Source organism: Diplotaxodon limnothrissa, linkage group LG13 (genome assembly GCF_057381915.1).
Source record: "Diplotaxodon limnothrissa isolate DT_005_m linkage group LG13, D_limnothrissa_male_GT1.1, whole genome shotgun sequence".
NCBI lineage: Eukaryota > Metazoa > Chordata > Actinopteri > Cichliformes > Cichlidae > Diplotaxodon > Diplotaxodon limnothrissa.
In genome coordinates, this window is record NC_140608.1 from 18710206 (window position 1) to 18733823 (window position 23618).

A 23618-nucleotide genomic window follows, 5' to 3' on the forward strand; every position below is an offset into this window, starting at 1 on the left:
CTTCACCGTGTAGCTTCTATTCTGTTTTATTTCTACAATTCCGCTGGCGCCTCTCTATGACGTAAATCAAATGACAAACAAGCTCCGTTTTTGTGTTTAACCTTTTCCTTTTTGTGAGGACTGTCTGTACGGAAATGAAATGGTTCGCAGTAATACGTATAAAACTAAATAAATAAAAACATATTTTCTTAAGTGCAATAAGAATTATTTAACAACAACATGATAACGCATATATCTGCTAGGTCGGTTGGTGGTCGCCTGCTGATGACGCCATACTTTTGACATTGGCATGGGGCGTAATTAAAATATAGGTAACGATTAGCGAGACATTTGTTTTAAACTTAAAGCTTCTTTCTATAATTATTATATGTGATATAGTATTTGTTGCAAAGACTATAAAGCAAGAAGTGTTCGGCTCTGTTATAAGCTTTAGTCTGGCTTCCATGTGATTGTTAGCTAATGCCTTTAGCTTACTAGCTGCTAACTACACACTATTTCTCTTTTCAGCGGACATAGTATTTGCTGTAATTATGGCTCTTCCCTGGCTCTCAAGATCCCTTTCTGGGCTACTCATGGAGACGGCGTCCCTAAATTGTCAGAGGAATTTCAGGTAAAATTCTTAGAAATGTTGTATTGTGTCCATTGTTAGACCATCTAAAGAAACCAATTCAGCAAAAATAATCCAGTTGACCAGAAAACGTAGCATTTTTATTGCAGCTTTAAATATATTGCGTAATGTGCGTATGTGACACCGCAGTGCTGTTTTTAAACTCTTATATATTTAAACTGCATTTACTGTAAATCTAAGTTTAAGACGAGATGGAAACCCGAATAAACTTTTGAATAGTGAATGTCCAAAGTCATTAGTAGTCAAGCTGTAGTGCTGGGTTTTATGAGCTGATTATTTTCAGACATGCGGGAAAAAAGGATGTGAGGTTTGTTTGTTTTTTATTATTTGAAGGGAAGGTCCTTCCATGTGTGAGTATTTTTCCCTATTCTTCTAAAGTCACATGTAAACAGTTTTCCTGAAATATATGCAAGAGCTGGTCTCATAGGACAGGCTGAACACTTTCATTTTACAGCAGTGGCGTGCCCCTCAGCCTCAATGTCCTATTATACAATTGAATTTTCTAATTCAGTTATCCGGTGCAGTTTGTGTCCTAAATTACCCCCATGAGCCAGCCCTGAATCATTTCTTTATTAAGTGCTTATGGAGCAGTATAAGAGGCAACTTGTTCAATTTACAATATCACATGATATTTAGCTTTATATTTTAGTAGAAAAGTGGATTACTTGCATACCTGCTGACTGAGAGATCTAAGTGACTGTCATGGTCAGTGATGCTTGGTAATGAGTAATGAACTTAACTCCTTAAGTTGGACAGGACTAATATACTCTTTGTCTTGTCAGTGTATCTGCTGTTGCTGCAGCCATTCAAAAAATGACAAGAGTACGTGTAGTGGACAACAGTTCTCTTGGAAATACTCCATATCACCGTCCTCCGAGAGTGATCCATGTCTACACCAAGAACGGCGTAGGAAAAGTTGGTGACAGAGTGTTACTTGCCATTAAAGGACAAAAGAAGAAGGCGCTTATCGTTGGACACAAAATGCCTGGAGAGCGGATGGCTCCACGCTTTGATTCTAACAATGTTGTACTCATTGAGGACAATGGGAACCCCACAGGAACAAGGATTAAAGTCCCTGTACCCACACATCTACGTAAACTAGAGGGAGATTACTCTAAAGTATTGGCAATTGCTAATTCATTTGTCTAACTGTGTCAAATATGTGAACATTTTGTGCTCAAGTTGTCTTCAATAAACTTTAAACGAACAGATGTTATTGCAATTGTTTTTGGTTTTTAACTTGGTACTGCAATTAGGTCAAATCTTTATAAACATGTCTTTTTTACAGAAGCATCCCAAAGCTTACAATAAATACAGGCTTTACCTTTAAAGCATAGACACTTCTTGTCCAGTAGCCAAAGAGAATGTGGGGCAAACTTGTGTTGTGGAAACAATGGAAAAACATCATGAGCCTTTGAATATTTATTGACGGCACGAAATACATTCGTAACACATGACTGGCACATTTTACTGGTTGTTCGTACCATGATTTTTTTTTTCTGTGTGTATAAGGCAATCATCAGTATCATGTGATTCCTGTAAAGGTCACTAAAAGTGAACGGATACATTATTAATGTGAGGCAACTTCTCAAGCAGCTTCAACTATAATGGAAGTGCAATTTAGTAAAAACAAAAAACCTAAGAGGTGAGTGGCTTCAATTCATCAACGTCATGTTAAACAGGTTCAACTCAGTACATATTAAATGTTTCAAGTTTGTCACTGACATCAGATTGGCTCCGTAGTGACACCTACAGGTGTAAGAGTGAAACTGCTGACTCAACACTAAAACTAAAACAAGATTTAAACAAATGAATGCACAATTACTGAGAAACTAAAGCACTTTTAGAAATAGCACAGAAACAGATTCTCAGACAGACTTCAAAGAGTGAAATTGTCAGCAGAGAGTGACATCAAAATTAAAACATGTTTACCAACTCGCAGTAAACATTGCAGCTAGTGATTTTCTACATGCACATGGCCATGCTCTGTAAATAAAGATGACACATTTATATCATATGGTGACGGCTACATGCTGTAGCTTTGCATAGATCCTAAAATATGTCCAGGATGCACCACGTTGGCTTTGCTGGACTTTGGTTTTCTGTTACACAGCTATTTTGCAACTTTTATTTAAGCTGAGGTGGGATGTGTAAAAGGATCTGAAGGTTTCTAGGGCGAAAGGGTCTTCATAGCTCCAGCTTCACGGCAGTCTGCAGGCACTGTGCCCTTACTCGATACACCTTAACAGAAGGTTCTCTTCAACCACACATGGTCAGATAAAGCCACTAGCAAGGTAACAAATAAAGTTAGACAAACAGAAAAGTTTGACAAAAGGATACTGGATACATTTTCTTTTTAAAACAGCACTCACCTCTGTCAGGGTCAACTCTGCCTCTCCTGATCCTGCCTCGTCAAATTTTCGGAAAGACCCTATTAATTCAAAGTTTTCATCATTTATTGCCACTGCATTAATAATGAAATATGGTGCCACTATGCTGCTTTTATTTCTAATGTGTCTGTCAACATTACTTACTAAACATGGCTTCAAGCTTAACCAAGCAGCATATGAAGCTGTCAAAGTCAATCATCTCATTCTCTGCATACCGGGCCACCAGAATCTGGTGGAGTCGATTATTCAGCTTGAAACCTACATAGAGTTTAAAACGGGTTAGTATTCACTTAGTGGTCAGTGTTACGTCCCTCTGCAGACTACTTTATAGCATAATTAGGTATGCCTTGCTACTGCCAGGTTGGATCTGCTTTTGCCTTCAGAGTTGCTTTAGTTCTTAATAGCACAGAGTCAAAATGCTTGAAACAATTCATCAGAGATTTTGGTCAAAGAACTTCTGCTCACTGGATATTTTTTTCTGTTTCTGACCATTCTCTGTAAACCTCAGAGACGCCATGTGATTGGCTGTTAACCTATACTTGGTTTAACAAGCAGGCAAGCCAGTGTGTAGCTGTGTCAATATGATGCTTTGATATGAAAAATTATACCTGCTGCTTCCACAGCAAGTCGCATCTCATATGAGCTCATGGCCCCTGACTTGTCGAGGTCGAATTGTCTGAAAACGACCTGAGAGAAGGAGACGGTAACATAAATAGAAATACAGACAATCTAAGTATAACGTTCCTGTTTTAATCGCTCTTACCAGCCACTTTCGGATCTTGTTCCAGAGGATCTGAAACTCCACAAGTCCTAAACGAGCACTACCATCTTTCTAGGAAACATTTTGTCAAGGGGCCAAACAAATCACATGCTAAAGGCACAATTTAATGCCTAAAATAGTCAGTTTTGTAAGATTTAGGTGTGATAACACCAGAGGATACATCCATCAGGTTCACCATGGTCCTACAAGACTCCATACTGAAGCCATCGGTCTTCAGGTCTTTGTCTGAAATGACAAAAAAAAAAAAAAAGACCTTCTTCAAACCATCTGGCTAAAAAAAGACACACAGTTAAAGGGAATGGGCACTACAGTGGAATCTAATACAGTAATGGGAGATGTATTAGTAATATGTGAATTGCACCCAAAATAAAGAGAACACTCACGCCGGGCGACGACTCTGTTTAGAATAGTCCTCAGCTCATGAATAGAAATCTCCATGTCCTGCAAAACAATGAAGGACAACTAAACTTTGCAACTAAGAGCAACTTTACTGGCTTTGTTCCTATCATGAATACTGCAAACGCAACTATTACCACTACATATGGTGTTTTATCAGATAATTATATAAAAGTAGTATGTAGGTGAAAAGATGCTAAGCAGTAAGAGAGATCTTTTCAAAACCTACCTCTCCTGCAAGTTGAGCAAACATGGCCTTAAAAGAGTCATCAATGTCATCTTCAGTTATTTCTTCCTGTAGGAAAGCAAACCATGGTAGGTACAGGGTGTAAAATCAAAAAGCCTTAGCATTCTTGCAATACGTGTAATAATTTAAAATTTCCAACTGATGTATACGTACATCCTCTCCCAAATCGGCAGAGACTTCATCATCCAGCTCTCTGCAACAGACAAACTCTATTGGTACAAGGCCTCCTTTTCCACACATTGTAATGGGTGAAAATAAATAACAAAATACAAGCGTAAACATACTCGGTCTCTGACTGCTTCTCAGTGAACACCCTTAGGACAAAGTCGGCGTCTTTACCGGCCTCAAAGGTGGAGGGAACGATGAGGTACTCTCCTGGAGGCAGACGGAGCCGTGTGCTCACCTCCCGGAGGTTGATGAAGGTTTCCGAGCGAGCACAGGAGGAATGGCTCAAAAAGAAATTCTTCTTCAAATGGACATTTTGGCAGCCTCTGTACTAAAGGCAGCAGCAAGCAGAACACTGGTTCAAATACATATGCAGGCTTTTAGCTCCATTTACTGTAATCACAGACACACATGGTTCACATTACACTAAGAGTAATGGTAATGAATTTTTTTTAAAAAGTAGTAAAGTGATGCTCTGCTTACCTCTTCTGGAATCTGCAAAAACAGGGGAAAGAGTTTAAGGAATGAGCATGAGGATCCTTTTAAACATACAAACAAGGCAAAGGGACAATACAGATTTTCTCTGTTCGCACCTCATACAGAGCAAAGCCAATGGTGTGCATGTCTTGACCTTGACGTCGATATCTGCGCCGGTCTTTCTGCATGAGGGCTACTAAAAAACTGCACGCCACCTCATCGTCCTCTGGGTCGTCGTCCTCCTCCAGCAGCGTGATCTTATACTGAGGGTTGATCCAAAACGTGTCTGCACAGACGGGACATTTATGTTAGCCTGCTTCATGGTCCAACAGTCACTCACCTGCGGAAACTGTGTACACTTGATTGTAAAAGTCATGTTTGTGGGGTATACACAGTTAGGACTCACTGGGATGGTTCCTGCAGCCCCCGGCGGTGCTCCCTCTCCTCCACGTGCCGTAGAACTTGATGGTGTTCCAGTGGCTCAGGCTGTCGTCACTCAGAGCATCTGGAGTCAAGTTGCAGATCTCTAGTCGAGAAAACTGCCTGATGAAATCACTGAAGGACATCCTGGAAGATGTAGTTGTAGCTTTCCTTAAACAGCTAGTTCAACACTGTGCTTTTTCACTCACTATAAGAGTTTGATGATCAAATTTGCAGCACTCTCATATCTGTGTGTTAATGATAAACCTGAAGCTGGGAAACAGTAAGCCTAGCACTATAATAGATCAGAAGGAAATAATTAACAGCACATTATACTCGTAATTACAGCTGTACAAACAAACCAGCTGGGGTTTTTTACAAGCTAACATTCCAGCAGCAAGTCACTGCTTTTAAGTTGTTTTTGGATGGAATAAAATCACATTTATATCTTTACAAAATGGATTTAAAGGCAAAGATTTTCTATCTATGGTCAGAGTCAGTTTAGTGTTTACTCTTAAACTTTGATTGTTTATGCTGAGTTTTTGCTAAAAGCCTTGTTGTAGCTTATTGTTAAGACAAAGACACAATATTCTCATCCAGGCAAAAATATCTGTCTGTTTCTTTAAAATCATCTAGTACCAAAACTCGCCATCTTCCATCTGCAGATGCAAGTCTTCTCGTTCAGAAGGGTCGATCTGATCCCATTCAGGAGAACTACAAATGACAAGAAAAGCAGGCGAGAACAATTAGTGAAGATGGTGCACTGTATTTGACCCTTCCTGATTTGTTATTTCTTTTAAATATCTGTCATGTTGACATGTTTCAGATCAAACTAAGTTAAAACAAAATGCCATTTTCAAATCATGATTTCGTCCATTAAAAGAAAAAATGCTGCCTGGTCCTTTGTGAAAAATTGCCCTCCTTGTTAAATCGTGAATTAATTGTGATTATCCACTTTTTTTGGAAAGCTGAGTTCAATTTCATTAGCCACACACCGGCCTGTTTGCTGCCAAACCTGCTGAATCGAGAGACCAAATAGACTCGCTGTAAATGATAGAACCATGAATTCTGCTCTAACTGAGAATGTGTGGCCATCAGTTCATGCTCTAAAAATCAAGCATACTTGGATTATGCACCAGGACAGCAATCTGAAACACCTCTGAATGGCTAACAGAAAACAAAGTGGAGTGGCCTATTCAATGTCTGGACTTTGAATCAGAGTGAGATGCTTTGGCATGACCTTAAACAGGCTGTTTATGCTCAAAAACACTCCAACGTGCCTGAATTAAAGCAGTCATGCAAAGTAGAGTGGGCCAAAATCCTTCGCAGTGATGTGAAAGACTCATTGCCAGTTATCCCAAAGGCCTGATTGTAATTATTGCTGCCAAGGTCAGCACAACCAGTTACAGTTTAAGGGGCAATTACCTTTTTACACAAGGTCAGGTAAGTTTGAATGACAAAGTTTCAGTTTCCATAAATGAAATCATAATTTAAAACTGGATTTTGTATTTTCTCAGATTATCTTTGTCTAATACAACAAAGTGTTTGATCCAAAACATGTAAGTGTAATAAATATACAAAGAACTAAGAAATCAAGATTATTATCATTATTAATATTACTCATATTTGAACACACTCACTTGTCACTCCATGCACCAGTCCACTCCACCTGGCCCCAAGGGTTACGTATTCGGATGAGGCGTTCGGTGTTGCCATGGAAATTAACCTACATAACAGCAGAATGACAGAAAAATTAAAACTACAACTTTCACGGTCAGGCAGAGACTAAAAACGATGCCCAATCCAGCAAACAACAGCAAACAGACCTCCTTCAGCCCAGTGACTGAGTAGGCGTGGCCTTTCACAAGCTTCTTGAATGTAACAGCCTCCATGTCAAAGGCACTGGTGATCTGTATTTATATAAAACATGATTAGTGCATCTCAGTATGAGCCTTTTAGCATGGAAAGAAACAGGGGTGCTTTTAATAAAATGTGTTCAGCACTTACATCGATGGAGCAGCCCAGCAGGGAGCCTCTCTCCAGCGCTTTGCCAATTATCCTGTAGAGATCTCTTGGAGCTCGGCGGAGCTCATACATCTCAGACACACCACCAGTGAAGTCCTCAAACCCTTCAGTGGTGCTCCCTCCAGACAAAGCCTCATAGGAGCCATTCAGCCTGATAGCACATCAAGAACACACTTCACATTGATTGCCGTACACAACAGCTCTTCAGATTATGGCTTGCTGTTAAATGCTAAGCGATGTAGCGGGCAGACACCTACTTAGCATAAGCTTTCTCCAGGAGTGCACTCCAGAATTCATTACCCTCAGCTGAATGGACAAACATTAGCTCCCCGTCCTTTACTGGCAACCTGTCATCAATCACGACATCTACCCATTCGCCAAACTGCCAGAACTGCAACACAGAGCAATAATCAAGAACTCCGTCCAAATGAAGTGCTTGCAAAGAGAGATGATGTGAAATTACCTGAAAGTGGAAGATTCCTGCATAGTCGTCTTGGAAGGACTGACCGTGTGGGACAACCCGATGAAGAAGCTTCTCATTCAGCGTGAGAGAAGCAATGGCTGCTAAGAGCCAGCAGTCACCTGCAATTTAAAAAAAAAAAAAAAAAAAGCTTTAGGAACCTCCATCCATCTGTGGCGTCCTGGTTTTCATTCAGCATTAATGACTCACCCAGTGCTCCCTGACAGATGTCTGTTCTGGTTGCACCACCAACGATGAACTGAGGGTCTTGTGTTAGTTCCTATGGAGAAAAAAAGAAAATAAGTTGTTCTGAGAAATATTTTTGGAAATCAAAAATCAAACAGTCAAAGATTTGAACATTTTTTAATCTACAGTCATTGTATAAAGAAAGCACACCCTCTTTAAATTCTGAGGTTTTTATGTATTGGGACATAATAAAAACAATACAGCCTTTAGCATGTCTGAGAACAACACAGAAGTTGACTGTGGAAAACCCTTACTGCTTCACTGAAGCAAGTGTGTTAAAGATAATGCTAAGCAAGAAAGATACAGGTGCTGTTTGTCAATCTGGGAAGTGTTAGAAGGCCATTTCCAAATGAAATGTAGGGCATCATTCAACAGTGAGAAATATTACTCTCAAGTGGCAAACATTCAAGGCAGTGACCAATCTTCCCAGGAGAGGAAATCTCGCCAAATTCACCCCAATGTCAAATCATGCAAGTTAAACTGCAAAAACAAAAAACCCCAAGAGCTACAAACTCTACTGACCTCAGTTAGCATGTAAAATGTTAACGTTCATAACAGCACAATTGGCAAAAGACTGAAAAAGTGTGGCTTATTTGGAAGGGTGGCCAGAGGAAAGTCTCTTCTCCGAAAAAACAAAACAAAGGACGTGTCAGCATGGCTTAAAATTGCAAAGTTGCATTTGAACAAATCACAAAACTTTGAAACAATATTCTTTGGACAGATGAGACCAAAGGGGAGATGTTTGGTCTTGATGCACAAACCCAAACACAGCATATCGGCACAAACACTTTGTAGCAACTGTCAAGCACGGTGGTGGAGGAGTGATGATTTGGGTTTGTTTTGCAGCTGCGGGACATGAAGCTATCTGTCTGACTGTTAATGCCTGGCCCAAACTGGATCCAGCAACAGGACAATGATCCCAAGCACAGCAGCAAACGTCCAGACCTCAACCTGACTAAAATGCTGTGGTCGGTCCTTAAAAAGCTGTGCATAAACAAATACCAGCAATGAACTGAAGCACTGCCATAAAGGAAAGTGGGACAAAATTCCTCCTCAGTGATATGAAACTAATAAAGTCATAAAGAAAGCAAAATGTTATTGCTCCTAAAGGTGGCACTACAAGCTAATGAATCATGGGCAGTGCTTAGTTTTTCAAACACTGTTTCTCCGTAACGGCGTCATCTTTACTGAAGAATAACATTGTGTAACGCATTGCGTGTTGCTGTTCATGTGAGGATGTATTTATTTAATTCCAAGAACTGGAGAGGACTAGATAATGTTTATGTCCTGATATGTAAAACCTTAGAAAAGAGGGTGTGTTTTCTCGTTATCATGACTATAATGTTTGACGCATCATATCATTTATGTGCCAACTTCCTGCACTGTAAACAAATGTCCCGGGGAGGGAGCGGTCAGAGAATGTGTTACATGCCAACAGCTGCTGTGGTCAGAGAAGTCCCTGTCTCTACTTGTCTTATTCTGTCTGAGCTGGCAGACATGAAATGAGAAACTGCCATCGATATGTTTGCTGGCAGGTCCAGTCATGTCCAGCGACAGACAAAACAGCACACAAGTTGTGAAATATCATATGAGATGGGCCAAAAGCAATAAACTTTTAATTGTCTTTATATAAATGTCTGCAAAATAAATGTTATTTTTTAATTTCAGACTCTCATATAAGACTACAGACTACGGTGCCTGTGCATCCTCTCGGTTAGCTCACCGTGGGCCTCATCCACTCCACATCCTTTGTTTTAGAGGAATAGGGGGCAAGTTCCTTAAAGCCCAGAGATGGAGGCTCGGCAGGGAAATAGGGGTCTTCAAACAGGCAGCCTGACTCCAGACATTCCTGCTTCAGTGCCTCGTAATCCTGGCCCGCAAAGTGCACAGCTTGGTCCTTGGAACCCATCCCTTCTGCCCGGAGCCTGTTGGCATATATGCTTGCAGATATCCCTCCAACTGAATACATGCTGGTGCAAGATAAAAATACAGAGTTGGTGGTTGGGTATGCACGGTGTCATCTATAAATAGCAGCAAGCTAATCTGTGACACACTCATGTCTAAGAGTTATAATACAGCAATCAAAACCTGCATTCAGCTAGCTGGGAACCCTTTGTGACGCAGAAATTCAGCATTATGATGTTAGCTTGCATCTAGCATAAAAGTGAAGGCTGTAGGCTCTGAGAACACTGAGGTCTGTCAAGTCATTTATTATTATTATTATTATTGTCCCTTATAGGTAATGTAAACAACTTAAAAAAAATAGGCATTTCAGATTTTTTTTTACATTTCATATGCAAAAAAATAACAATTCCTTCACTTAATAAAATGCATTTTTTCAAAATTTTTCAAAATGTTTAAGAATTGTTTTTCTGAGTGTAGTGAGGTGCAAAGTGACCAGATTTATGACCTCAGTATTTCCTCATTCCAGGTTACGGCCCCACAGAAAGCAAATCCTGCGAGTTTCCCTGGTAAAACCTGTCATAACTCAGTTTTTTCATTCTTAGTTTAGCTCCAAGTTCATTTTGTATTATCATGAAAACCAAATGATAAGTGATGGCATTAACAAAGAATAGTGACTATGGGTAACTGTGTTATAAGAATCACCACCCTGAACCCAGAGCAGCAAAAGAAGAAATGTGATACCTTGTCTGTATTTGCAAGCTGAGAGGGGGAATCAGACAAAAACAGAGAGAAAGGTCATTCACATAAGCTGCTTTTTTTTTTTCTTAAATCAGATACACAATACAAGGGAAATGCAGAGTTTAAAATTGATTGGGGGGGAGGGGGTGTCTTATTTTCCAGGCTATATTCAAATCTATGCAAAAAAACCTATGCAAGGAAATCATGAGTTCAAAAGACGTAAACTTCCCTTAGACTTGAATTTGGTACCTCATGAATCAGTGCTGACTAGATCCTTTGGCTCTCTACTTGCCTCAAAAGGAATCCAAATGAGCCAAGTTAGGTAAATAATCTGGGCGCTGAAAGTTGGAAGGGTAAACTGGGCTGGAGCTGCAGTGGTGAGGGGGCCAGGACATTCGTGAGAAAAATGGTTAGGTTGGAGAATGAGCTGGTGTGCAAAAACAGGCTATGCTTTTGGTAAAAACAACCCGCAGACAGGAACATTGTTTAAAGGGCCATCGTGCCCCCGCTCTGAGGCCCCACTCCCCATTGAGCTGCGGGAATTCCTCTCTGCTCTTTCAAAGACTGCTGATCACAAGGATCTTTTTATTTCCTCCAAATAAAGTAATCAATAGGACTTCAGCAGCACCCTAACAAAAAACAACAGTCTGTCAATAAAAAAATAAAAACAAAAAACAGAGGAGCAGTATTAGTGTCTGAGTAATGCACGTTTGCTCCTTCAGTTCATTTGTGATTTCACAGGCCCCAGACTTAAAAGTGACATTATGTCATTACACAAATGGTTTAGAGCACCTGTTCAGAAGTGTGCTGCAGGCCTGTCTTTACGCGCACCCGCTTTAAAGATTTCTGGTAACAGCAGAGCACATTCACACTCTCATTTAACCCTGGATAACGCAGCTGAATTAAATCTGTGATCTCAGAATTAGACGGCTGTTATTTGTCTTGACTCTTGCGAGAGATAAAGCATGCATTAAATCAAATCAAACAAACCGCACTGTGGCCTGCACTTCACAAGGCACCGTTAACTTCAAGCTCTCCAAATAACAAAGAAATAAAACGCACAAAACGACACTCACCGCCGCTTTCACGCTAATTTCCAGCTCCTTGCAAATGAACTGGATACAGTAGTAAACTGTATAAATCTGGTGGAGACACTGGTTCCGTTGGATCGCAGGTCCAGACCAAGGTCCAACCCCTCTGCACCGTCCACACTGCTGCACCGCCCACGCCCCTACAGGAGGAGGGGCCACCGCTCACACCCACCACACACTGCCGCTGGAGGCGCTAAAGATGGCAGTTAACCATGAACAAAACACTTACATTGGTCAATATCACGCTATGAAAATATGAAAGGCTGAAATTACAACTGACTGCAACATTATTCTGTAATACTGTATAACACCGTCAAATTTAGGCCTAAATAGAAATCTTCTTGATTATTGTACCTGACTATTTTGAGCTATTAGCCTAAAACCTGGTATATTGGCACAGTGTGAGGTGGGTCCTGACAACCTGAGGGCAAAAGTAGAAGTGGCAGGCCTAAAAACTATCCTTGGGAGAAGAACAGTATCTGAAAGTCATCTCTTTAAGAAATAGGAAAAGGTTAATCAAAGACCTGAGGCAGGATTCATCTGGCCCTTCAGTTAAACCATCTGTTTTCTGAAGTTTTATCAGAAAATTAAGTTTTTCCTGTCAAGAAAAAAGAAAGGAAACGGAGACAGAGGCTGAGATATGACAAATTACACAAGAACCGGACTAAAAACCATTAAGAATGGAGTGATGAATCCAAAATTTGGAGTTTCTGGTTCAACTTTTGATTGACATGTACAGACAAGGTTCAGGAGAGGTTGCAACAGAGAGCCTCTGCAGCCATCTGCGGCTCTGTCATTGTTTTCGGATATTTTTCTGCCAGTAATGTTGGAGATTATGAACACAAAAAGTGCCATCAGATTTTGATCCACCATGGAATACCATCTGGAAAGCATCTGATTAACAGTGACTTCGTATGGCAATTATCCTAAACGCAGTGCCAGCGCAGGAGAAGCATGATAAATGAACTGCAGTCAAGTCAGAGCTCTCAAGTCTCTTTAGTCAGTTTCTGTAGTTGTCATTTTTTAGGGCACATTGTCTCATATGCTTACAGTACATAACCCTCTGCCCTGCACTGACTTCAGGTTGTCTTTCTAACAATGAAGAGTTTATTTTGATCATTACATCAGTGCTTATCTTGGGTTAAGAGTAGATGAATAAAACACTAACAATCATGCTTTTCTGAAAAAGGTAACCAAATATTAACCAAATAGTAACCAAATATTAAATACCCAATAATAGCTGAACCGCACTCTTTAAGTGCGAGCTAAAGAAACACCGAAATACAAACAATGTATCCTAAAGTGTAAATGCAATCATAAATGATTCTGTCTTCAGTTCTCGTGTTTATATTCAAAAGGTGTTTATAGGACCGAAAGCAAAACTACATTTGTGAGAGTTTAATATCATCGCTATAAAGGTTAATCATAAGCTTGATAACACCAAATAATTATTACCAGGGAGATAAAGTGTTATAAATGACTACAAAGATTAAGGTACAAATATAGCTGGTGTAAATATGATCTCATCCTTTGTTCAGGTTCAGGTATTTGAACTGGCCTGTTTTTAACGGAAGTTAAAAATACGCGACTATCACAGTGCCTCCAAGTGGCCAAAAAAGCTAATATTGCAGTTCAAGTCTGTGACTCGGCCGAGGCCTTTGCAGAGAACTAAAACAACATGTCATAAACACACAAGAACTGTTGTACTTATAGATGGATTCGATTTATTTAGCTGTAAGAGTGTTGGTTTGTTGTGTTCTGGTAAAGCAATGTTGCAGTAAGATCAACATTACATTTTGCTGACACAAAGACAGCAGGTGAAGTCTGTTTGTCAAAGGTAACAGACATCATGTGATTAATGTCCTGTTTTTGAGTCTGCCCCTGGAAATCTGTATTGTGCCTTCTTCCTGTTTTTGTCTCTCATGCAAAACTTTTGGTTCAAAGTAGCTGCAACAGGGAGCTCAGTGCAGTCCCACCCTGTGGTAAATAATAATGAATTATTATGTCTGAAGGCTATGCTTGTTTTTGACGCTCATTTTCCATGTTATGTTTATAAACAAGACAGTGTAAACACAGCGGTTAGGGGTTTATGATGCAACGTTCATGAGCTGCTTTTGCTCCAGTGTTGGATAAGATTTAAGATGGAAATCGTCTCTTAAAAGAAGTCGTATGTATTCAGGTGTCTGTTTTCCTGCCTTTCGCACATGAATCGTGTTCTGTTAAAAGAGAAAAAAACAACAACAACAACTCGTGCCAACAGCTTGCAGTCAGTGTAACTCCTAATCAAACTGACTTCAGGAAGTGTTTGACTAAAGCTTAACTTTGCTGTGCTCTGCATGGAGGATGTGATGAATAAGAGTATATGTTTACACGCAATTGGATCTGTGCATCAACCAGGCTTAGTGTTGCAGTGTCATTTAGATCCCAGTTGTTTTCAAGCTCAGTTTGATGGTTGCTTCATTCTATATGTTTTTAAGAGTCCCTTTCACAACTCTTAACTATAGTTACCACATGTAATCACGCTTGGAGAGAAAACATCTCTATTTTTTGGGTTATGGTACTTCTATAGATTATTACAGAATGTGTAAAAGTCCAAATTTAAAGTGGGAGGCATACCTATCTCCACCATACATACAGATGAGATTAAAATGTAGGATAAGAATGTCCCTTGGGTGTAGTCCGTATTTGTCTTTCAGTTGTGGTCACTGCCATATTAGTGCAGATTTGCTTAGAGCTGCTGTTGGCTGCTGTTTGCCTCACCTGTCCTAGCAGCCCCACCCTATTTGTCACCTGACCCCGTGTTCCAAGAACCTGAGAGAGCTATAAAGAAGGCTGACACAAAGGTACTTCGGATTGTGTTCACCTGGCGAAAGATTTGTTCATCAGTGAAGCCTGAAAGAAAGGACAAAGAAGGACATTTACTGCGACCGGATTCTTGTGACGATGACATCTACAGCAAGTCGACTGGCCCGTCAGCAAGACAGGGAATTGGGCATTGGCACCAACGCACAGGCAGTGAAATTCTACAAGCAAGATTATGAGGCTCTGCGGCAGCAGTGTCTGGAGACCGGCCACCTGTTTCAGGACGATCGCTTTCCTCCTGAGCCTAAATCACTGGGCTACAACCAGCTGGGACCATACTCATCAAAGACTAAGGGCATCGTTTGGAAGAGGCCAACGGTAAGAGGCCAACAAAGCAAACAATCATTTTTAACACAAACATATCATATTTACAAGATTTTCATTATTTTATTCATTAATCTAATTATACTGTACTTCCCATTACTGAAGGATGTTTTGCTTTCATTGCAGGAGCTTTGTTCCAACCCTCAGTTCATTGATGACGGCGCTACAAGGACGGACATTCGGCAGGGAACTCTGGGTAAGTGATGACAGCTCAATAATGAGGTGAGCTGTGTTTTTTAGACATTTGTGAGTAGCACCCACATATTCTGCAATGGTTGTTTGTTGGTTGCAAAGCTGCTACGCTGTTGAGACCAGCACATGCTGCCCATGACCTCAGGGCATGTAGTCATATATCTGTCCTTACCGTGCAGGTGACTGCTGGCTCTTAGCTGCCATAGCTTCTCTGACTTTGAACCAGGACATTCTGGCTCGTGTGGTGCCTCCTGACCAAAGCTTTACTGAAGGTTATGCTGGGATATTTCACTTTCAGGTCAGGAAACTTTTGCTCCACTTGCTAATTTTCTTATCTGGTTTTGTTAATAAATTCTAAATACAATTACACTTTTGGTAAGAAGTGACATACATATAATACTAATTAGATTACACTCTGCGGTACCTTGTGGCAGTTCAAACAGATTTGTACTGTCATTCAAAGCACTTCAGTTAACTTTTTTGACCAAAGTGCTTATTCCCACCTCTGCCAACTACTGAAGGGAAGATCAGTCCAGATGTGACTGCATCGATACAAATGCTGGTATTGGTATCAGATTGATACTAGGATCAATACTGTTTATATCCTCTTAGTTCAGTTTATAGCCAACTGTATGGTGTCAAATAAATTATGATTTACTTTTGGCTATGAAAAAAATATACCTTAGACATACACTATTAAACATGTCTGAACCTTTTTGTGCTGACTGTATATGTTATTTATAGCCTATTTAAACAACAGAGGTTGAGCCAAAGACCTTGTGAAACAAGCACATTTACATTCAGTGTCTAAAAAAATTGTTTGTGTTTTGTGGATTACTATTTGTAAAATTAACTAGTATAAATCACAAAGATTTAGTGGTCCTTAAAATGTCTTCAGAATTTGAAAACTAATGATGATTCATCTCATAACTCTCAGCACGCAGATCACCACTACAGTTCCCTTTTTAATTTGAAAGTATCAAAAATACTGGCTCCGTATTTACTTGCTATCAGATCGGCACCAAATTTTGCAATATCACACAGCACTAGTGTTTGGATAAGTTTTAACAGGCCCCAGCGCTTACTACGTGTCACAATGTTGACAGTGTTGACAACCTGAGGGCATGTCCAGGTGATGCGCTTGCTAACACCCCCCCCCCCCCCCCCCCCCCCCACACACACACACACATACACACATATACAGTAAAAATGTATGAGAAAGCATTTAGAGAAGTTACTTATTATCTGCCTAGTTAGATGATAGAATAATCACCCCCGAGGAAAAAAGTCTCCTTGCACTTTTACAAGACGAGTGTGTATTTAATGTTTTCAGAGGTTTAGGGTGCTTTGGGTGTGCAAACAGACTAGGAAAGTGTTTTAAGAACCTGTCCGTTCACCAGATCATGTATAACCTGTCACTAAGAACCGACCAGAAGCTCGGGTAACAGTGCTAAGTTAACAGTTCAACAAACTTGATCTCAAAATCTTGTTCATTAATAAAAAAGCACTCACACTTATCAATGTTTTCTATCAGTTCTGGCAGTTTGGTGAGTGGGTGGATGTGGTGGTTGATGATCGTTTGCCCACCAAAGATGGAAAGCTGCTGTTTGTTCACTCAGCGGAGGGCTCAGAGTTTTGGAGCGCACTGCTGGAGAAGGCCTACGCTAAGTATGGATAGCTCTTCATATATTTTTTTGCTTCATCATAATGGCGTGTATGTGTACACATATACATTTACACTACCCATGTTCCTTTGTGCCTGACAGGGTGTATGGCAGCTACGAGGCTTTGACAGGAGGAAACACTATTGAGGGTTTTGAGGATTTCACCGGAGGAATTGCAGAAACATACAACCTAAAAGAGGCTCCAGCAAATCTCTTTCACATTATTCAGAGGGCCCTGAGCCTGGGTTCACTGATGGGTTGCTCTATTGATGTAAGTCTTATTTGCATCATGATTTGCATTACAGTTTGCACATAAGCATGACATCAGTCTGATAGACATTATCACACTGGATTTAAATTTCGCTGTTTTCAGATCACCAGTGCCTATGAGTCAGAGGCAGTTACATCTCTAAAGCTTGTAAAAGGACATGCATACTCTCTCACCGGTGCAGAGGAGGTACGCGGATTATATAGACTGTGAACTGGTATTCAAATTAAAAAAGAAAACAAAAAAAAAAGCGTGCACTACATTGGATTCCTATTAAATGTGCTTTATTCTTCAAGGCTAATTTTAAAGGGCAACAAGTGCAGTTGGTTCGCATCAGGAACCCGTGGGGTGAGGTGGAATGGACAGGCCCTTGGAGTGATGGGTGAATATTTATATTTTGTACATATAAAGGTTGTGTGAGGAGCTCAGAATATAGCCACTGGTTCTCTACATTGATGGAAGTCAGTGGCGGTGGTTCGGGACATGTGATTTGGATCCCACCTAGATGCTTCTTAGGTGAGATGTTTCTGGCAGACACAAGGCAACCTTGAGATATTATATCTCTCAGTTGGCCTGGGAACACCTCTGTGCACCAGGAATAAGTTAGAGCTGGATAAGTGGCATGGATGGATGCTTGGTTGGATGGATGGATGGATCATTAGCTACTATTTATTAATACTAGGATTCTTCCTAATATCAAAATTAGATCCAGTGAATGGAGCCATGTCACTGAAGATGAGAAGTTGAAGTTAAACAATGTGGCTGAAGATGGAGAGTTCTGGTAATTCTACATGCTTCTACATTATACTGACTGAAAATTAAAATTTTATGATAATAGAATAATATCAAAAAGCTCTTTATGATCAAAACTGCTTTAAAAAAGCCTTCATTGAAGAATCGTGTAAAAGTTTCTAAAACAAGCCAAAACGATCAAAAGAATGACAAACCATCCAGGTATTATGTTGCAAAAGACATCATCTCAAGTTGAGTTAAAGCTGGACTGTATGTAATACCACTTTGAACAACAACATAGAAAGAAAAATATTTTAAAACTGTAATCCTGTTCAAGCTGGTCAACTACTTTCCGATAAAATGCTGCCACCTTGTGGTTTCCTTAAATCGTGCAGAGGTTTTGGACAAAAAGTACCTTTAACATTAAGACACATGCTTTAAAAAATGATCCGAATATTATCTTAAGGAGAAATTGTTCTTCTCAGGATGTCCTACTCAGACTTCATCAGGAATTTCTCCAAGCTGGAGATCTGTAATTTGACCCCAGATACACTCACTAGTGATGATGTGGGTCACTGGAACTACTGCCAGTTTGAAGGGATGTGGAGGGTCGGCTCCACTGCTGGCGGCTGCCGGAATCACACAGGTTAGAATGAAATCAAAAACCTTGTATGTCTGAATAAGAACTCCTTTCATGGTCCAGATTATAAAAATTATTATTATTTTGACTTGCTGTCCAGCCACATTCCCATCCAATCCTCAGTTCCTGTTGCGTCTAGAGGATGTGGATGATAATCCTTTGGATGGGAAGCACGGATGCACCTTTCTGGTGGGGTTGATGCAAAAGGATGGACGACGGCTGATGAAGGTTGACCCCAACCTCGAGACAATCGGTTTTGCCATTTATAAGGTACCTTAGCTTCATTTCATATTGCTCATAAAATCACATACTTTTTTTGACAGCTGACAAATTTTCTAAGATATATTTGTTTCCTTTCTTGCAGGTTCCAGATGAGGTTTGTATGTCTACTTTCCTTTAACTCTTTCCTTCTCTTTTAAGCTGAAATTTGAAAAAGAAAGTGGAAATCACAAGAATCACAAACATAGCTCGACTGATTGCATTGAGAGGAGCCTGACTTTCTGTATCTGTTCAGTACAAAGGTTGCAAAAATGTCCGCCTTGGGCCTGACGTCCTGCTGCGTCAGAAACATGTAGCCATGAGCCCCAATTTCATCAACACACGGGAAGTGTGTGGCCGATTCAATCTCCCACCGGGAGAATATGCCATAATTCCCTCAACCTTCCATCCCCACAAGAACGGCAGCTTCATTCTCAGGGTGTTCACAGAAAAAGAGGCTGCAACCAGGTATCTGTAATGTGACAAGCAGAATAATTCCTCAGATTTCAGCACTTTACTTTCTACTGCCACTGAAGTTGAAAAGCAAAGCTAAAGCTAAAAAAGTAAGCTTTTTAATCAGAAAGACTGTGCTAAAGGTGTGTTTCTCTTTCCTCAGACGACTGGAGCAGAAAATTGATGCTAAGATAAAGGAGGTAATAATGTGACACCTGACAGCTGTTCGTGCATAAAATAAAACTGCTTTTTTGAGACTTACTTTTCTTTCTTCGTTACATCTGAAACTGAAGCATATATGCCATCCTGAAACTTAAATGCTTAACATTCATGGTCCAAATTGATCAGTTCGTTGTTTTTATCTTCTCTGTTTTTCTCTCACAGGACAAGGTATCTGAAAAGGATGTAGATCCTCAATTGAAGCAACTCTTCAAGCAGCTGGCTGGAAATGTATGTTGAGGGACATAAGAACCTTTTATTACTGTTATTTGGCTCTGAAGTTAATGACTGCCACTTTTCAAACAGAACACGGAGGTGTCTGCCTTTGAACTGATCAAAATTTTAAACAATGCAGTTTCTCAGCGTGAGTACAACAAAAGTTTAAAGCACTCTTTTTTTTTAATGAATTAATAGTTGGAGTGAGAAATATGTTGTCATTTTCCTGCAGGGTCTGACATTAAAACTGATGGATTCAGCCTTGAGACAGGTCGCCTTATGGTCAGTCTGCTGGATGTATCCTATTAAGGAGTCGACTGCAATTTTTTTTAGGTTTAAGTAATCGTATAATCTGGAAGTTAAAGTACATAAATAACTGATGGTGAGCTTCATAGTAACCTTGACATTGTCCAGAAAGATGAAAGTGGGAAGTTGGGACTGATGGAATTCCAGTTGATTTGGAAGAAAATCCAAAAATACTTGGTGAGATTTAAATAGTTTCAAATCCATGCTGCTTATCCTTGAACACATCTGTGTATATGTTAACGCAAGGCATGGCTTCTTGGCTCATACAGGAGATCTTCAAGAGTCATGACACAGACAAATCTGGTACCATGAGCTCCCATGAGATGAGAGATGCTGCCAGTAAAGCAGGTAACTTTAACCATCCAAAAAGTCCCGCTTTTGTCCCGTCAGTCCACAGAATGTTTTCCTAAAGTCTCGGGGATCATCAAGATGTTTTTGGCAAAAGTGAAACGAGCCTTTGTGCTCTTTTTGGTCGGCAGTGGTTTTCTCCTTGGTACTCTCTCATCGATGCTATTTTTGCACAGTCTCTTTCTTATTGTTGGATCATGAAGGCTGACCTTAACTGAGACAAGTCACACCTGTAGTTTTGTTGTTCTGGGTGCTTTTGTGACCTCCTGGATGAGTCCGTGGTCACTCCTGGGAAATGTCACCGCTGTTCCAAGTCTTCTTCATTTGTGAATAATGGCTCTCACTGTGGTTCACTGGAGTCCCAAAGCCTTAGCAGTGGCTTTGACACCCTTTCCAGACTGATAGATGTCAATTACTTTGTTTCTCATCTGTTCTTGGGTTTCTTTTGACAATGGCATGATGTTTAATAATTAATAATTAACACTTATGAACATAGATTCATTTTAGTGGCCAACAGGTGCATCACCTTTTGACTGCATTAAGTCTGACCTTACAGAAGTTTGTGGATTCAAGTCTTATTTAATGGTCCCAACAGTCAAAAAGAGCATAAAGAGAATGCTTTAGGGTGTGACTACACTGTCACTCCTTGTGGCATTGTGGCTATAGGATGATATACATATTAGAAACTGCCAGGTCTGATACGCTTGTGAAAAACCAAGAAATTCACATTTCAAAAGTTGATTTTTCTGGGATTATATTGTATTTGACTACTGAGACTTACACAAACAGACAAAAGCATGTGTGTGCATATTAATGTTTATCTGTGTTTTAATTTGTGTGACATGGAAAAGAAGTGATAGAACTATATTAGCCAGTTAGGGGACTGCCGCCTTGTATGTACTATTCAGGTGTACTGTTCCACAGGAACTAAACATGCATGGCTGAGGCTGTGTAACACGACTCCTAAGCTATTGTAGAGTTTACGTATATATGAAATCTTTTCAACACTGTACTTCCCCAGCATCAGATCTTCCTCAAATATATGGAGATAAGATTACGGTTCCCTGGATATGTCCACTTTTAAAGTTCTGTCCGGGGCATCCGGGTGGATTTTTGAGATTAATGAAAATGTCCCGGTTTTTCTATGGGCCTACAGAGGACCCATATGTGTGACGTCATCGACGAGCTGCTGCTTTGTGAGTGGTTGTTCTGCCTCACAGACGGGACAGAGTGCGCCTCTTTAAAAGTTTAAAAGATGCCAAAGCGCAAGTGCAGCTTTTCAGACGAACTGCAAAAGAAATTTCCCTTGTCCCGACCCAATACTGGTAATTTTTCTTATACAGATAAGGCCTTATTTCTGTACCATTATTTAATTCCAGAGGTTTTTAAGTTATTTTTTTGCACTTGTTGACTTGTAAATGCCTACATGACATTTTTTATTTCACCATTCATTAACAGCACACAGAAGGCATCGTTTAAATATGTTTTTAAAATTTTTCTTTAAGCAAACAGTATCATTAAAGTTCTTCATGACTGGACCAAGTGTCCTCTTTTTTGGAAATCAAAATATGGTCACCGTAGATAAGATGGAAATGTTTTTGTTTCCCAGGGTTCCAGATCAACAGTGCTGTGCTGAGAGCTGTTGTGAATCGTTACGCTGATGCTCAGTATGCCATACACTTTGACAGCTTTGTAGGCTGTCTCTTTAAACTGGAAATGCTCTTTAGTAAGTGTCACTAAACACAGCAACATCACTTCTACATGTTTTATCGCTGTCTGAAATTTATTTTTGTCTTTGCTGCTTTACCAGAAGTGTTTAAGACCCTGGAAAGGGATGACTCGGGCAAGATTGAGCTGAACATGCAGCAGGTGTGTAGGAATATAACAAAGGCTGCTGGTTTTTCAGCACTTCTCATTCGGGCCGCTAGCTGCATAATGTTGTTTTTTATTGCAGTGGCTGTGCCTGGCAATCTACTAGCCCTGACAGCGACACAACAAGGACCCCTTTCAGATGTGAGCACAGAGAAAGATCAGCTGATCAACAGAGAGTTCCTTTATTTCTGATTTACTTTTCACACAGTATATTCCAAATGCTAAAGTCCCTTTGGGCTATACTATGACTGACATGTATAACATGCCATGTTAGTTGGTTTTTCTGCAAATATTTCTGTTCAGTAGGGAAAAACTTGGTAGTCTTGGTGGGTATTTTGCTTTTCATTTCTTACAACTTCTGTCAAGCTATAAAAACATGTTAAAAATAAAAAATAAAACAAACTAAGAAACTATGGCATCTGCACTCTTTTTTGTTACAAGTCAAATGTTTAAATTACTCAGCAAAATTCAGAAGGTGGTCTGTGACTGAAACTGCTGAGCTGGAACAAGTTTTCTGGCATGCAAAATAAAGGGTGTGGTGACAGGTGAACTGCACATATGACACTCTCTCACAACAAGAGAGATGCAGAACAAAGTGGCTGCACGAGCTCCTCTGAGATGCGAAATGCTGTCGAGAAGTGCAAGATTTCACCCTTTTTGTTTCTCTACCGTTGCCCTAACATTTAAGAGGCTTTCAGAGATTGGAAAGGTCTGAAAGAGTAAAGACTGAAGCAGTCAGGTATGTTTTGCCTTTGTTTTTTTCCTCAGGTTTCACAATCAAAAAACCTCTGAATTACATAATTGTGGCCACTACACTGAAGCAAATCCCACCATTGACTTTGACAACTTCCTGTGCTGCCTGGTTCGCTTGGAGACTCTCTTCAGGGAGTTTCTGTCCTCATGATCATATTTTTGTCTCACTGACATGAGACAAAATATTTCAATGTTCACTTAACTTCAACAGACTCCTTTAAAACTTTGGACAAGGATGGGACAGGTCAAATAGAGGTGAATTTTTCAGAAGAAAGAACTCATCTGCTACAGATTTAATCATGAGTCTCTACACTGCAAAATAAAATACCAACCATCGTTGTAATTTGATGCCATATAAATAAAACTGAATTAAACTCAACTGAACTGAAGTGAATGGATGGATAGATAGTAACTTGTGCCTGTTTTTGTTTTTTAATCCACAGTGCATAAATGTTGTAGAGGACCTCAGCTGAAGAATTCAAGCTTGTGCTAAAAAGTCATATATATATATATCTACACATTTGTTTGTTTGTGTTTCATGC

At 40.0% G+C, this 23618-nt stretch overlaps 3 protein-coding genes across 3 annotated transcripts; 2 read left to right on the forward strand and 1 right to left on the reverse strand.

The window, feature by feature from the left end:
• Window positions 1-116: 116 nt before the first annotated feature.
• On the forward strand, window positions 117-1833 carry mrpl14 (mitochondrial ribosomal protein L14). Its single transcript, XM_085369422.1, has 4 exons — window positions 117-142; window positions 243-311; window positions 508-610; window positions 1411-1833. Exons 3-4 carry the CDS (start codon window positions 531-533, stop codon window positions 1775-1777), a joined length of 447 nt encoding a protein of 148 aa, XP_085225548.1. The 5' UTR covers window positions 117-142; window positions 243-311; window positions 508-530; the 3' UTR covers window positions 1778-1833.
• A 151-nt stretch (window positions 1834-1984) lies between these two features.
• On the reverse strand, window positions 1985-12082 carry capn1a (calpain 1, (mu/I) large subunit a). Its single transcript, XM_085368808.1, has 22 exons — window positions 11955-12082; window positions 9959-10205; window positions 8200-8269; window positions 7993-8111; window positions 7787-7920; window positions 7512-7680; window positions 7331-7414; window positions 7145-7230; window positions 6144-6218; window positions 5491-5651; window positions 5201-5370; window positions 5091-5102; window positions 4727-4938; window positions 4596-4635; window positions 4425-4490; window positions 4183-4240; window positions 3960-4024; window positions 3782-3850; window positions 3627-3705; window positions 3163-3276; window positions 3001-3059; window positions 1985-2914 (listed from the first exon to the last, which is right to left on the reverse strand). The coding sequence occupies exons 2-22, from the start codon at window positions 10202-10204 to the stop codon at window positions 2888-2890; spliced, it is 2115 nt and encodes a 704-aa protein (XP_085224934.1). The 5' UTR covers window position 10205; window positions 11955-12082; the 3' UTR covers window positions 1985-2887.
• Window positions 12083-14912: 2830 nt separating this feature from the next.
• On the forward strand, window positions 14913-22429 carry LOC146620164 (calpain-2 catalytic subunit-like). The gene is made up of 21 exons (XM_085369423.1): window positions 14913-15149; window positions 15282-15351; window positions 15527-15645; window positions 16882-17015; window positions 17114-17282; window positions 17385-17468; window positions 17576-17661; window positions 17986-18060; window positions 18497-18657; window positions 18752-18921; window positions 19016-19027; window positions 19166-19377; window positions 19526-19562; window positions 19747-19812; window positions 19888-19945; window positions 20030-20094; window positions 20212-20280; window positions 20373-20451; window positions 22061-22177; window positions 22262-22320; window positions 22406-22429. Exons 1-21 carry the CDS (start codon window positions 14913-14915, stop codon window positions 22427-22429), a joined length of 2103 nt encoding a protein of 700 aa, XP_085225549.1.
• The last annotated feature ends 1189 nt before the right edge of the window (window positions 22430-23618 follow it).

Bases quoted from the DNA above. Each gene is read 5' to 3' on its own strand.
- capn1a (XM_085368808.1), bottom strand. From the start codon at position 10,204: ATGTATTCAGTTGGAGGGATATCTGCAAGCATATATGCCAACAGGCTC. The intron at 7,681-7,786 runs GTAGGTGTCTGC...ATGTGCTATCAG, and splicing joins CTGGAGAAAGCTTATGCTAA to GCTGAATGGCTCCTATGAGG. The intron at 4,491-4,595 runs GTACGTATACAT...GCTTTCCTACAG, and splicing joins CTGCCGATTTGGGAGAGGAT to GAAGAAATAACTGAAGATGA.
- LOC146620164 (XM_085369423.1), top strand. From the start codon at position 14,913: ATGACATCTACAGCAAGTCGACTGGCCCGTCAGCAAGACAGGGAATTG. The intron at 15,150-15,281 runs GTAAGAGGCCAA...CTTTCATTGCAG, and splicing joins TCGTTTGGAAGAGGCCAACG to GAGCTTTGTTCCAACCCTCA. The intron at 22,321-22,405 runs GTGTGTAGGAAT...TTTTTATTGCAG, and splicing joins TTGAGCTGAACATGCAGCAG to TGGCTGTGCCTGGCAATCTA.
- mrpl14 (XM_085369422.1), top strand. From the start codon at position 531: ATGGCTCTTCCCTGGCTCTCAAGATCCCTTTCTGGGCTACTCATGGAG. The intron at 611-1,410 runs GTAAAATTCTTA...TTGTCTTGTCAG, and splicing joins AATTGTCAGAGGAATTTCAG to TGTATCTGCTGTTGCTGCAG.